A 14149-nucleotide genomic window follows, 5' to 3' on the forward strand; every position below is an offset into this window, starting at 1 on the left:
TGAATGTGACACAACASAGCTGACACAAAGCAGTGCAAGATTCAGTAATAACAGTACAATCACCATCACAAAACTTTCGAGTGATGAGGGTACTGGAATATGTATGAGCCATGGCTAAAAAGCAAGGTAACACTGAAGCTTCTCAGGTATTCAAGTTATTTCAGATRAAGTCTGGAACAGGAACAGGATTAGCACTGGAACAGGTTGCCCAGAGAGATTGTGGAGGCTCCTTCTCTGGAGATATTCAAAGCCCGCTTGGATGCAACCCTGTCTAACATGCTTTAGGTGACCCTGCTTGAGCAGGGGGGTTGGACTAGGTGATCTCCAGAAGTCCCTTCCAATGTTACCCATTCTGTGATTCTGTGAAGTCAGTTCCAGTCCCACCTCTACATGAAGACAGATTTCATTCTGACATGAATAGTTTACAAATATAAGAAACACTGCTGGAAACAAAAGCAGTACAGCTCCATGCACTGCCTTCTCCAGGCACTGCAGTGATGCTTCTACAAGATTGCTTTTTTCATGCCGTCATTTAGAATATTCTACCGACACGCTGCCATCTCCGCACGCTCATTTCGCACATTGTTTGGCGTGCCCATTGTTTCCGGACATTACCACTGCTATTCACTGGGCTATCTCCTGCTAATTTCCTATTGATCATTTAAGCCTGCAATGCATATTTCATTATTTGTATTTAGTACCACACGGGCTGGTATCTGGAATCTTCCTTGACAACAATGTACTGCTGTTTCTAATCCACTTGCCACTCAAAYCTGCATTCTCACCTCTCCCCTGGAGCGCCATTCCCTGCGCGCATGGCACACGAGGCTGCTTCTAGACAAGTTTACAGCTACATCACTTTGACTGACTAAACTAGGCATTTGGAATATTTGCTAAACAGTAATACTGAGAAGGTTAAATCTCAGCAGGGCTCGCAGACAGGAACTGCATCGTGTTGTCTGAGGTTAATCATGTACCTAATTTGCTGATTATTGACTTGTTCCCACAAAGGATTTTACTTGTCCTGACATATCAGCACTGATCAGTGATGAACTGTCAAGTGAAGTTGTTCACCGCTTTATAGCTCATGTCCCTAACTTGCAGAAACAAGGTTTTTAAATTTCAATTTTAAAATATCATCTCGTGTCAACTATTTTCATTAATACAGAATTAGTCTGCTTCTTTCTGTCAGAACAAGGCTTCTCTTCACCAAGTCAGGTAGGCAACAGCTTKCTTTCTCCTAAAATTACTTCTCTTTGTAACAGTGTGGCTGGATTTTGATTGCTAGGTAAAAATGCAGTAGTGCACCTTGTTGAAAAGTATTTATGGAGTATTTTCACCCTGTTGAAAAGTGTAAGAACCCTGCCTGAACGTGGGAAAGTAATTCTGCAGATTGTACTGGTGGATTTCATTAACTCCAATGATGGAAGAAGGCTGGCATTGCTTCCTCTAACTAAAGATTAGGAAAGAGATTCCTCTCTGAGGAGGAATCTGGCTCAGGAAGAGCTCATGGTTGCTACTTATTATTATTTAAGTTAACATAAAGGTTGTGGAATCTAGACCAAGGACATGCATGGTGCAGTGAAGGAAAAGAAGAGGAACTCTGCCTAATCACAGCCTCTCAGATAAGAACATCATAATGAAAACTAGAACAAATACACCTGATCACAACAGAATAGAAATTAAAGTTCAGTTTGAAGTATTTTATACTGCTAATTACTTCCACGCAGATTTCCTGTGAGAGACAAGGGCATATCTCCATCATCTCTTAGTCTTAACATGTTTTTATAGCAAAATTTGATGTTTGCTAGGGAGCTTGGGTTGCCCAAAGCCATTGTCTTCACTCTACAATCCATACTTTTGTTTGTTTTCCTGGAAAAAAGGACAAAATTGCTTTTTGTTTTTGTTGTTGTTGTTGTTCTTGGTGGCATGGCAGATAGAGTAAACACCAAAATTCTGAATTGAATGAGACATGCTCAATGAATTATGCCACTACCCCACCAAAATAGTTCAAAATCATACACACGATCTTGCTGTTAAGTCAACATATCGAAGCCAAAGAGCCAGAAGTAAAATGCTCTTAGGAAACATATTCTTTGTGGAGATCTTTTGTATGGCAAGGATGTCTGAAAATAATTGAAAATGACGTAACAGTCCAAAGCAACCTCCCCAATTTATCTAGTCTGTGCGTGAAGCTTTGTGACGCTGCAAAATGTTACCCTCTTGCTGTATGAAAAACTGACTTCCTACCCTCCTCCTTTATTTGTGGTCTGCTGGTCTTTACATCTAATTGGTCTGACAGAGTCATTCAGTAACTTTTTCAGTAACTCTCCAGTAACTTTAAAATAGCACATCACAATAAGTCAATAGAGTTTGGACATCATAAAACTACTTGTTCACAAAATCGGAGTAGAGCTCATAAACTCCTCATTAGGAGGACAGTACTCTTAGGAACAGAGGTCATAAACCCACGTAAACCTCTTTTCTCCTTTCCTCCCAGTTCTAGTTAAAGATTCTAGCTCTTATATCAGATTACAGACAAGAGTAAGAGCCAAAGAAAAAGAGGCAACATACGCTCATTCCACATCTTCACCTCATATTGGGAAGTAGATTCAAAACTCAGCTAAYATAAACATAGATTCCTACACAAACATCATTGGCTCCTTGTACTATGAGTGTGTGTATGCACATGGACAAATTTCACTCAGTTTGTATCTCCTTGCTGGCAGTGGGAATATACTCACCCTACTACTCATCCTACATGGCAATATAAAGCAGTGTAGTTAGGTTGAAGCCTCCAGGCTTTTAGTTTAGATCATGTATTTTAACTATGTATGTACTTGCAATCAGTTTCGTCAAATGAAAAAAAAAATTGTACCAATTCTTCTGCAAATCAGGGCAAGGCCTCTAGGAATGTTCAAGTGGAGCCTTCCCAAGAGGGACCTTAGAGCTCTAAGTCTGCTCTAGAAATCATGCTTCAAGCAAAGCACTGAAAGTGATAAATTTGAAACAAAGAATTAATTTTCGGTAGTAAAAATAAGCCTCTCCAACCCATGACCACTATATTCTACCCTCTGCTGCTGAGTAGCAGCAATACCAGTCTGTTACATATCCCAGAAATGCTATTCCTGCCAACAGGCCAAGGTGTCAAAAACTTCTATAAAGTAAGGAAAGATACATCTATGTTATCAAACCTAGCTTTAAATGCATTCCCATTGCATTTACTTYTTTCACGCTGTAAGTCATCATCCCTCCTGGGGTGCTTTTGACTGGTGTACAACTGGGTAAGTTTATCCCAATTGATGCCAAGATTTCATCAGGTATTTAAAACTGTGACTGCCAAACTGAAAGAACTATTTTAAAAAAACTGACTGGCAAGAACATTATTCCTGGTTACTCCTTTTAACAATATACTGTTAAGATATGTAATATGCTAGGTGTCTTAAAATCGTGGCTTTTGGTCAAATATCACAAATTCAGTAATTTCCATGATACTGCATAGACTCCATAACCTTAAGCTCCATAAGCTCAAACAGAAACCTTACACAGATACTACTAGCTTTTACATTTTGACATTTAACACCAACATACATTCATAAAATACCTGGGCATGTGATGGTGGGAGGCCTCTTCTTATATAAACACCGAAGAGAGCATCTTTCCCTAGGGATATGTTGAACTTCAGGAATTGTGGTTGGCTGATATGGATCTGAGACCGCCAAAATACTCCAGGGGGCACTTCTTGGGTAACCCTGCGGCCAACTTCGGCTTCTCCACTATCTATGCTGCTATTCCTAGTGACCCATGGTCCTATAAAATAAAAACAAATATAGATCTGATGAGATAACTGTTTTTCATACAGTTAATAATAATAATAGTAGTGCCATTCAAGATGACCATCTGTTGCAATGCTGCCTTTTAAATTAAACTTTAGCTTTACTTTTTTATATGGATGCACTCTGCTTGCTTTTTCAATCGGTAAATAAGAATTCATCCTTTATATTTAAATTAAGAAGGCTATCAACCCGTTTCTGTGGAGCTTCTTCCAGTCCTTCCAACCCTTTATTTCTCTGATTGCTCTTTACTAACCAAATATAGTAGAGAGTCAATTAAGCACATATAAAGCTCTCTGTGCTTTTTTTTCAGTTGCATCTTATATGTAACCAAGATATATTAAAAAAAAATTATCAGAAAGGTGAACTAGAGCGGTAATTTCAACCTAAATTAACTGACTGCAAATTTTTATTACTATTGTTTTATATAATAAAGAAGTCCAATAAACTCCAAGTTACAGACAAGACAGTTCATATAAAAAATTAAATGCACAGAACAGGACTTAGAGAACATCTGTACTCTAACAAGTATYTTCGCATTCTTTAAAGAAAGTTACTACAACCCAATGCACTGCCTTTTAAGTTCTCTTTGCCTCAAGCTGTGACTATCTACAAGTTTCTTTTCCCCCTGTGCACTACCATATTTGCTGTGGTTAAAATCCAGCATTTGATAGTTCTTCAGCATGCATTATTGAAGACAAGATACAAGACCTTTCTGGCTGAGTGCTCTGGCTTCCAGCCCAGGAAACAGTAAGCTTTTAAAACATGGGGCAAATCTCTTCTGGTCAGCAGCTGACCAGGATGGTTCTGAGATAACAYATATTTTAAATATGGAATGGAATAGGTGAAGAGTGGTAGTAGTTTTGGGCTAAAGTATAAAGTAGTGTTTGATTTTGTGCCTCATGTTCCCAAACAACATGGATATTAATCCATTTTTATGTTATTAGAATGGATACTATAAATACCAGAAAACCACAGAAAATTTCTATTACAGTCATACAGATCTAACAAGGCTATTAATAAGTGCTCGGTGATAGTGATACCTGTAATACAGGCTGCCAATATTTGTTAAGAGCTCAGCTGTTTACTTCATGTTTTTGTCAGGGTGTAATGCTATTATCAGTAAACAAYAGGTGTGGGAAGGATCTACACATACTGCTGAGATAGCTTCCACCACTTCATGAACGCAGTAAGATGGAACAGATGACATATAATTCCAGCATACAAGAACCRTAACAGCTTCTCTGTCTTGACTATCCTTAATTGAGAGTGCTACAATAGCATGGTTTCAATTTCAGATCCCAAGTTACCTGTTAGCAGCACTTAMACTTACATATAATGAAACATATTATATTGGCAGTGTCTTGAAATGACAAAGAGTGCTCTAAATACCAACTGTTAGGTAGTTTTTAATAAATTGTTTGTTTTTTCATTTTCTGTGTTAATGGGTCTATAACAACACCAGGGCACTAACAAAAAAGCAAAAGCATAAGAAGCTGCAAAGATAGGCAGCAAAGAAAGGAAAAATGGTTGCGAATGGCAGTTGACATGCCTATAGAGCTGTCCATGAATTGCAGACCTATCAGCCACATTGAGACAAGCAATGTTTCAAAAACATGTGATTTCACTTCAAAGTGATTAATGCAAGGAAGGATCTCAAAGTTCGCACCTCTATGAAGTAAAGCATCATCTCACTAGAGTTTAGGTTAGTTCATAACCATATAAATTGGAAAACCAGATACAGAAAACTTAAAATCATCTGTTCAATGTTGTACTCAGTGGCAGAGCTGGAMAGTCAACCTAAGAGCGAGGGCTCCACCTTTTCCTTTGAACACAACATTCACTACATCTCACATTTCCAAGTCATCCTAGTAAATGATGCACTTTTTCTACATTCCTAAAAAGTCTCCTGTGTGTATTTAAATGTAAGCAGACTGTGTGTATTTAAATGAATATCAGCTGTATGTAATCTCTGAACAGACTTCTCGACACGCTCTGGAAACCTGTATTTTCCAGAAGCAGTATACCCATAGTTAAAGTGAAAAAGAAGAAGCTGTGTTGGTCAGCGCTCTAGTCATTTCCAGTAGTATTACAGTAGACATTTTTATTATGATAAAAGATGTAAAGAATAACAGTGAGAAGAACTATCAGTAGACCTATGCCTCTTCCAGTATTCTGACTCAGTTCACAGACTCCTTACACTTATCTCAGAATTATCTGCATTACATGTTTTTGCACTTCGATCCTTTCATGGCTACAATAAAACTGTTTCAGCCCACTGAAGCTACTGCAAGGCTTTGGCATAAAGAAAGAAGCCAGTAAATATGCTCTATTTCTGAAAGCCAAACATCATAAAATGGATGTGAGCTTGGAACTCAAAACTGTCTCTGACTGTTAGGGAGTCCTGCATATTGGAACCTGCTTCTCTTCTTGTTCTGTCTCTTTTAACACAATATTTTATTTGTCTAACTCTAGTATTTGGTAGTGGTCATGCAGATTTAGAGCTATAGCTTGGATGAGTAATATGAAACTCATATGCCAACCAGCTAAATAATAACTAGCTTATAGGTTCATGTATCCCTCATGAAAACCATAAACATCAGGGCTAATGAGTTCTGCGATGGCTTCTAACCTACAAAAAACAGCCTATGCCACAGAGCAAGTTACAAAAGAAAGAACCCTTGCTAGCACACTTCCAGAAGTGGCAGCGTTAGAATGCCTTCTTGCTTACGGATGCGTTACAGATGCTGAGTCACATATTTTTATCACACCAGATAGAAATTAGTTCCGAACTCAGCCATCGTACCTCATTTTTATCCAGTGCCGCAAGCTTGGTGAGCACGCAAACTGTAAGATTGCCACGGTTTCTGTTGGAGATGATGATTTCATTGGCTGTTAAAGCAGCTCACAAACACCACCACAAATAATAGAAAAGAATTCTGGTTTTGAGCCATCAATTCTTTTGCTTCCAAGTCAGCTGAATCTAAATTCCTTAGAGTTGTAACTTTTCAAGTAAATTAACTCCTACTATTAATAAAAGGCAAACTTTCCATGAAGGCTCAAATTTTAGCACTTTTGGTTGCATTCAGCCTTAGCCTCCTTCTGTCTTCTCAAATTCTGTTTTGTATTCTTAAGTGAAAAGGGGTAATTTTCAAGAGTCAAGAATTATCAAACCTATCAGGTAAACTAAAATGAGAAAAATTAATCCAGTTGTCAGGAGAACTAGAGCTACGTTAATACTATGTCTGCACTTACCTTACAGGTAAATTAATATATTGGGTGTCAACCTTTCCTAAGGAAAGGTTATTAGAAAAAGACCTTTTTTATTTTTCTCAGGAAAATTATAAATTAATTAGCTTAAAATTGGTGAAAACAGCAGATTAGACTATTGAATTTTTAATTAACATAATCTGCCTATAGACATGATTCAGGTTCCTAATACTGAAATTACTCCTTTTCAGTTTGGCATCTCCCCATAGGTGCTTTTTCTGCTCTGCTGTATAAGATGACCTGGTTTCTAGTTGCCCAAACCATTCCTTCTGGTATACTTCATTGTCTCAGGAAACTCTGCTTCACAGGAGCGAAGAAGTTTCAACACAGAAGCTGATTTTAAGAACAGTTTAGATGAACATCTATCATGAGTGGTTAAGACACACTTACCCTATAATAAAGCAAGGACTGGATGGCTGACCCCTAATTTTCAAGTCTGTATTTTTCCAGGAGAGCTGATCTCTGCTCTGTACCCAGTCCATGTCATACGTGTAAGAAACTTGGTTGTTGCCTCCAATATGTCAAAAAAGATCCATATTTCTTGTTTAAGAATACAAGACAAGACATATTCTGTTTTTATTGCTCTACATTATAATGCTGAAGTAACACAATTTAGAAATGCTTAAAGATACAAGAAGCTTTATGTTTGCAAGTGAAAAAACCTTCTTATAAAGGTTTAAATCCAGCAAGCAAGGGGATCTTTTAAACCCCTGAAGATTATATTCAACTGAAGAATATATTGAATCATAGTCCCTTAAAAATATCTGCTACAGGTGCAAGGAAATGATTAATACTTGTACCTACATATCTACATAAATACGGAACATTGGTAGAAAAGCAGCACAATCTCTTCATTATTACTGATACAAAATGCTATTAATGTCAAAACATGGCTTTCCATATTCATGCTGAGTTATTTTCTCACCGGTACGAGAAACAAAACTAGTGAGAGCACCTCAGTTCTCCTCCTCGCTTTGCCACAGCTTGTGCACACAGTTGATCATGATCTTTATGATCTCAACTGACTACTTGTAAAACAGAAACAGCAGTGCTGATCTATTAGAAATTCTCACCTTGCAGATGAGTGATGCAGAGCAGTCACATTAAAAATACTACAGGAGGTGTCTCAATATTGTTCTCTCCATGTTCCTTCCACCCCAAGTTAGAAATACAGAGTGAAATGCAAAATAGATATGACCACTTAACCTCCTCTTAGTCAACAGGCTAAAGATTCATCAAGTTTACTTTATTTCTAAATCTGAAAAGCAGAGCAACACCATCCCAACTTTGTATCTGCAATAGCTTACTTTGCACTAAGAGCTTCACTTAGAAACCTTGTCCCTAGAGATTTTTGTAAGTAAACTTCGTAACATTTTTATAGTTTCCTTCCATCCTTACCTCCTAAAATAAAGAGTGCATATTTCCACCTGACTCACTCTCTCCATCTACTTTTAGAAGCTCTTCCATTTTGATGGACCACTGCAGTTCATACCCAAAGACCATCAACTACATTTAAGTGAAGTTACAGATGTTACAAACTGACAGATCTGGGAAGAAAGAGTAACCCAAAGAACTCATACTATCGTGAGCAAATACATCTTGACATCGTCATCTCAGCTGTGGTTTTATCTATCTCATAAACCTATGGGTATTCAATTTTTTTTTCTGTGATTTCATCTCTATAAACTTCCACAGAAGAGATTTTAAAAGCATACTTCTTTATCTTACCCAGCGGAGTCATTTCAATCTCTGTGTCAAACATATATTTATCAACTAAATAACACTTATTCATTTAAACTGCTGTGTTATTTACCCAGTTGAATTACTATTTTGGCATATACATTTGAAAAGACTGTTTTAGCACTCAAGTACATTTGCCTCTGAAGCTCTCAGACAGGCAATACAGGGCAGCAGCAATGCAAACTTGCCCACGCAAACTTGTCAGCAGGCCTCACCTTTGAGCGGCAGGACAGTTTCTGGGTGSCAGTTGACAGGACATGCCCCGTAACCAACGGCTAGCAGTGTCAGCTAGGGAGGCAGAACTGTCTCCAGGCYGACACCACATTTATTTGGGTTTTATATTCTCCTCTCCCGTATCATAGTTAAAATAAATAATAATAAAAAAATTTGACTACCAGCAGTGTCACACTGCAGACATCACATTTAAATAGCAATTAGCTACACAGCTTKGACTGGGTGTCTTTATAATGGAAATTGCTGCAAATTGCGTCTTGATAATACTCCTGAAACATATCTAACAGAACAACTATTCCTAAGGATCCAAATTGAGTTACCATGATAATTCATGCAATTTCAAAATACATACAAGGAATAAACCACACCAATGTTGGTATGGGCAAAGGGCATTCTCTTTCACTTCTCTTCCTGGATCTCTCTTCACACATCTCTCCATTTGTTACAAGTCTCGGCTTCAAATACAGCTTTCTTTCTCTATTTACCTAATTTACTTCTGTTGTTGCTGTTTGTTGTACTGTTAGGAATTTTCACTGTTGACTCAGAATTCCAAAGACACCTATGATACAGCTGTTTAAAGGAAATGATTCAATATAAAAATACACTGTACTGTCTTTCTGTCAAGAAAGMAAGCATGGGAATTACTATGCCAGCTTGATTTTATCCTCAGGTAAATCTGCTCTTCATATGACCAGACACATCTTACAGTTTCAAAAATAGAAAAGAAAAAAGATTTTTTTTTCTACACACATCCTTTCAGTAGAAAAATCAGTGCAATGACCTGCTATGTTAGTGATCACTTTCTATATGAGCTTGTGTCTCAGAATGTCTACTGCTAACACACGAGTGCCCTAGAACCCAACCAAAAAACAGGTATTTTTGCAATGTGTAAAACAGATCAACTGCTCATGCAAAACAAACTCTCACAGCTATAACAACACAAAAAGCCAGGAAACGAGCGTTTGGCTGGAGAAGCTGCTACGACACATCTCGAACTTCAGTTATGCTGAAGATGCTAAGATAATAACACGCTCTATTTTGTGCAGTGAGAAGGAAAGAAGTTTCTGAATTTGTGTAAGTTTTCAGCAGTCCAGTAAAACAGCTCCAAGCTGGCTCCTGAAACCAAATCAATAMCCCAGGTTCACTGATTAGTTTGCCACATTTCCACTGCAATTTGGTGCTGTATTCAGTAAGCGGAAATAAGTGTTTCTTGTGGCACTCCAATACTCCACCATTTGATTAGGAACAACTCTACTGTAATTACATTTTCTAAATCCACATTCTATGAAGAACTTAGGATCATATCTTACAAGCTGTAGTTGAACCTGGATCTAGCTGGTCAGTCCAAAGTGACCAACAAAGAGACTTGATTACGTAAGTATCAGAAAACAGATTAAAATTCACCTTTTMAAATTATTCAGTATATTGATAAAAACCAAACTGATCTTTCAGGTCCACAGCACTTGCCTGTAACTGTCTTTGGTGTCTTCTAAAATGCTTGTTTCTAGGTTCAGAGACCCCAAACTCTTACTATGTKTTTCAGCTTTACATAACCTTACTATAACAAGTAATCAAGTTAAAAAACAGTAAATCGAGTCTAAATTTTGTTTGTTATAGCAGAAAATCTGCCAAACTTTGGAGCTAGTGCACTGAAGACAGTAAGTCATAAAGAAAAATAAGAAAGTATACACTGAAGCATTCTTTATTCAGATTTTCAGGTGAAGTTAGCTTGCATAACTCCACGTGAATTGTAGGAGTTTATCCTGGATGTGCTCTAGAATGATTAAAGTTGACTTTCATAGTATATTCTGTCAACTAGAAAGCAAATGGCACATGGTTAGTCACATACTTCATGGAAATGTGTCTAGTCTACTATATGCTTTTACACTTAATACATACTCTTGGCACAGACTTGCAGAGTCTAGGCTCAGAAAAGCTCCATAAGGTCACCTAATTCACATCTCCATGAAGAAAGAATTATTCCCAAACACACTGTTACTTTATTTTGGGGTTCTCWTTCCCAATCTAGGTTTAATTACACCAAAAATTTAACGCTATTCTTATGCAGCTGTCACAGATCCTCAATCCAAGAAGTTTTTTTAATGTCATTACTGTCTATATCACCCCTATAGCTATTCTGTAATTTTACTGCAGTGCCAACTTTTTGGTTTTTAATGTTTTCATGTTTTTTAATGTTTTAAACATTTATAATGAAGGGATCCTACCTTACCACTTGATTTAGATTTTTCTTTTTAAACTTTTATCTCTTAGTCAGTCTATCCCCAGTTCAGCAAAACTTCCAGGGCCTCAAGGCCAGAAAAGACATTTCCTGCTTTGTTTACAGCCAGACCATGGTAGACTTGTACTACAGCAGCATTGAGGATTTCTCAACCCATTGTGCTTGTCTGCTCCTTTCAGATGTTTCCTGTATCAGTGACATACAGTGTGTAGTTACATGCAATTGTGTTATCGTAATGGTGAATTTTGGTTTCGTTCCGATGGGGAAATAAAAAGTAATTTACATTCCTCTTAAATTGCAGTTTTATTATTCTGTATCAGAATTTAGTTTCTTAATAAGAAACAAGCAGATCAAATTGAAATACCTGCTTCTTTTTTTTCCTCCAAATTACTCTACTTCAAAATGCCTCGCTTGCTGAGTAGGCACAGCTTGCTTTTAAGTGGCCGTTTTCAGTCGAAGGGTTAGAGGTTTCTTTGGGAGACCCATGTTTTGAAAAGAATGGCTTCATCCTGAGTCATGTCAATTATAGAAAGGTCACTCTCCACAGCCAGAGAGCTGAGCCCTGAAACAGCTGTTGTGTTAAAAGCTGTCAGAGACCTTCCTAAAAACTGCTTGGATAGCAATATTAACTTGAACATAATAAAGGGAAAGGTGAGATAGAAAAACTTTTCACCCTTCCCTGCTATGAGAATTTTTAGCTATTCCTTATGTTCATCCAAACCTGTGATTCGTATTATTTTGTGGTGGAAGACTACTTTCCTAAATATTATCCCCCTTCCCTCCTATCAAATTGCTAGCATTTCAACAACTTCCTATAAAATGTCAGAACAGGGAAACTTCTGTTTTCCAATGGGATCTGAAAAAAGCTAATTGCAGCAATTTAAGACTTAAGCTCCTTGGCTCATCTACAGGAGGTTACCACTCCCGTAACAGCCGCCACCTCAGCCTCTTCGAATGTGCAAAGCTAATGCGAGTTGGGTTGGCATAAACTGCCAGGATTTGCAAGAAGTGTCCCAGGCAGATGAGCACGCTGCACTTCAGAAATCCTGCTTGCAGACATGGCCACAAAAAGCCGGAGGGAGCGAATGTGGAAACGTGTTAAACAGGGCAGCTGTCTGCTAAGCGACCAGAATTGAAGTCCTGAGCTCTTTGGGTTCCTGCTTACAGTCGCCGAAAGTCAGGCCAAACAGCCTACTTTCCTAAATATTATCCCCCTTCCCTCCTATCAAATTGCTAGCATTTCAACAACTTTCTATAAAATGTCAGAACAGGGAAACTTCGTTATTAATATAATTCCAGTAAAAAACATGGAAAGTCCTATCACAATGAATATCCCACAACTCCTGAACTTCATCATGAAAAAGAGTTCAATTCAAATGATCAAAATCCCTTTCACGAAATAAAATTTCTCTGTATATTTTAATACATTCTTAAAGTAAGAAAATATTTCTGTTTTAATTCTTTTGCTCATTCTTCTCATTACTCCACCTCACCAGTCCTCTTCCCCTGGCATATAGTTTTCCTTTAGGAAAAAAAATTCATCCATTTTTTCATTTTGCTCTTATTAACATTACAGGATAGATTATTTACTATTGGTCAAATCCTGCTGTTGTTGCTCATGAAGCGTTACCAGTGTTTTCAACTAACATTATAGCTGAGAGAGGAAGAAACCCCAGGGATCTGGTCCCATCTGGAAGGCAAAGTTTTTGACTTCCCCCAGGCAGAACAAGGTATGTCTCCTACAAGTCAAGCTTTTGCCTCTTTCTTAGACATTTCTAAGCAAAACCTAGAAACAGGATATATCAAAACCAATAAATGTACATGTATGTTTTGATGGAGCACCTCTTCATTAGCAGATGAGCTTGTGGAATCTACCAGATTTTAGGCACTGACACAGAGGGTCAGAGTCAGAATAGCTGCACCCTGGCAGTGAACCAGCACTGACCCATTCCTGCAGAATGCAGAAAGCAACATCGCTAAAAACAGCCATACAGAAGAGTTTGCATGCATCTTGGTGCAAGTACCAATACCGAAACCTGCATGGCGAAGTACGTGTGGCTGGAAGAGCAGAGTCCCCGCAGGCGAGGGCTGCAAGCGCAAGCTCACCTCTGCCTCCGGACGGGCCGGCGGCTGCCTCGGCGGGCCCCGGCGCGCCGCCTCTCACGCCGTTGTTGAAGGTGTGCGCGTCGGCGGGCTGCAGCTGCCAGTTCAGGCCGAGCAGGTGCATTGCTGCAAGARATACAAGGTCAGGAAAAATCAATACGCAGGACACAGACAAAGGTGTTTGGGGAGAGACTACAGTTACTTTCAGTTAAGCATCTCAATGAAAATACTGTAGAGCTGCCTGTCTCAGAGGCCTGTTAGTATGCTTTACAAAAACCAAAAAAGATTCATGTGAATCTATTTTATTATTGCTTAGTAACCAGATTTTCTAAACTGCAGAAATGCAAAAGGAAAAAATGCTCATATTCTGGTGAAAACAACAACAGCAACAACAACAAAAAACCCAGAGGCAAGCATTCATTTGCTTCATGCTTTGGCATCACACCCTAACCTTTCTGATTCACAGATTAAAAAGGGTATGTTCTTTGAAACAAAACATTACTGCAAATATTAGCTCAAAGTTTATTTAAATTACTTGTGATAATTTACATGTTGATTACAAAATTAGCTTTAGCCCTATGTACACTAATGACATTTTAATTCAATTATTTTGTTTATTATAATTTATGTAAATCAGCATTTCCAACAGTTTTTGTCTTAATTTTGTAGCTTAGACTGTCTTGACAAATCCAGGTCTCTGCCAATCCTTTGGCCTCACTTTTTTTTTTTT

At 38.1% G+C, this 14149-nt stretch overlaps 1 protein-coding gene across 1 annotated transcript in view; it reads right to left on the reverse strand.

Annotated features, from left to right (window-relative positions):
* TENM2 (teneurin transmembrane protein 2) overlaps positions 1 to 14149 on the reverse strand; it is a 167304-nt gene that overhangs the window by 114310 nt on the left and 38845 nt on the right. The window contains exons 4-5 of the mRNA XM_085299595.1: positions 13423 to 13545; positions 3605 to 3810 (exon numbers count right to left, since the gene is read on the reverse strand). Coding sequence (XP_085155721.1) covers positions 3605 to 3810; positions 13423 to 13545 — 329 coding nt within the window. The remainder of the gene's footprint in view (positions 1 to 3604; positions 3811 to 13422; positions 13546 to 14149) is intronic.

The sequence above is a fragment of the Rhea americana genome, unplaced genomic scaffold (assembly GCF_003343005.1).
Source record: "Rhea americana isolate MKP2758 unplaced genomic scaffold, rheAme1 scaffold_150, whole genome shotgun sequence".
Lineage (NCBI taxonomy): Eukaryota > Metazoa > Chordata > Aves > Rheiformes > Rheidae > Rhea > Rhea americana.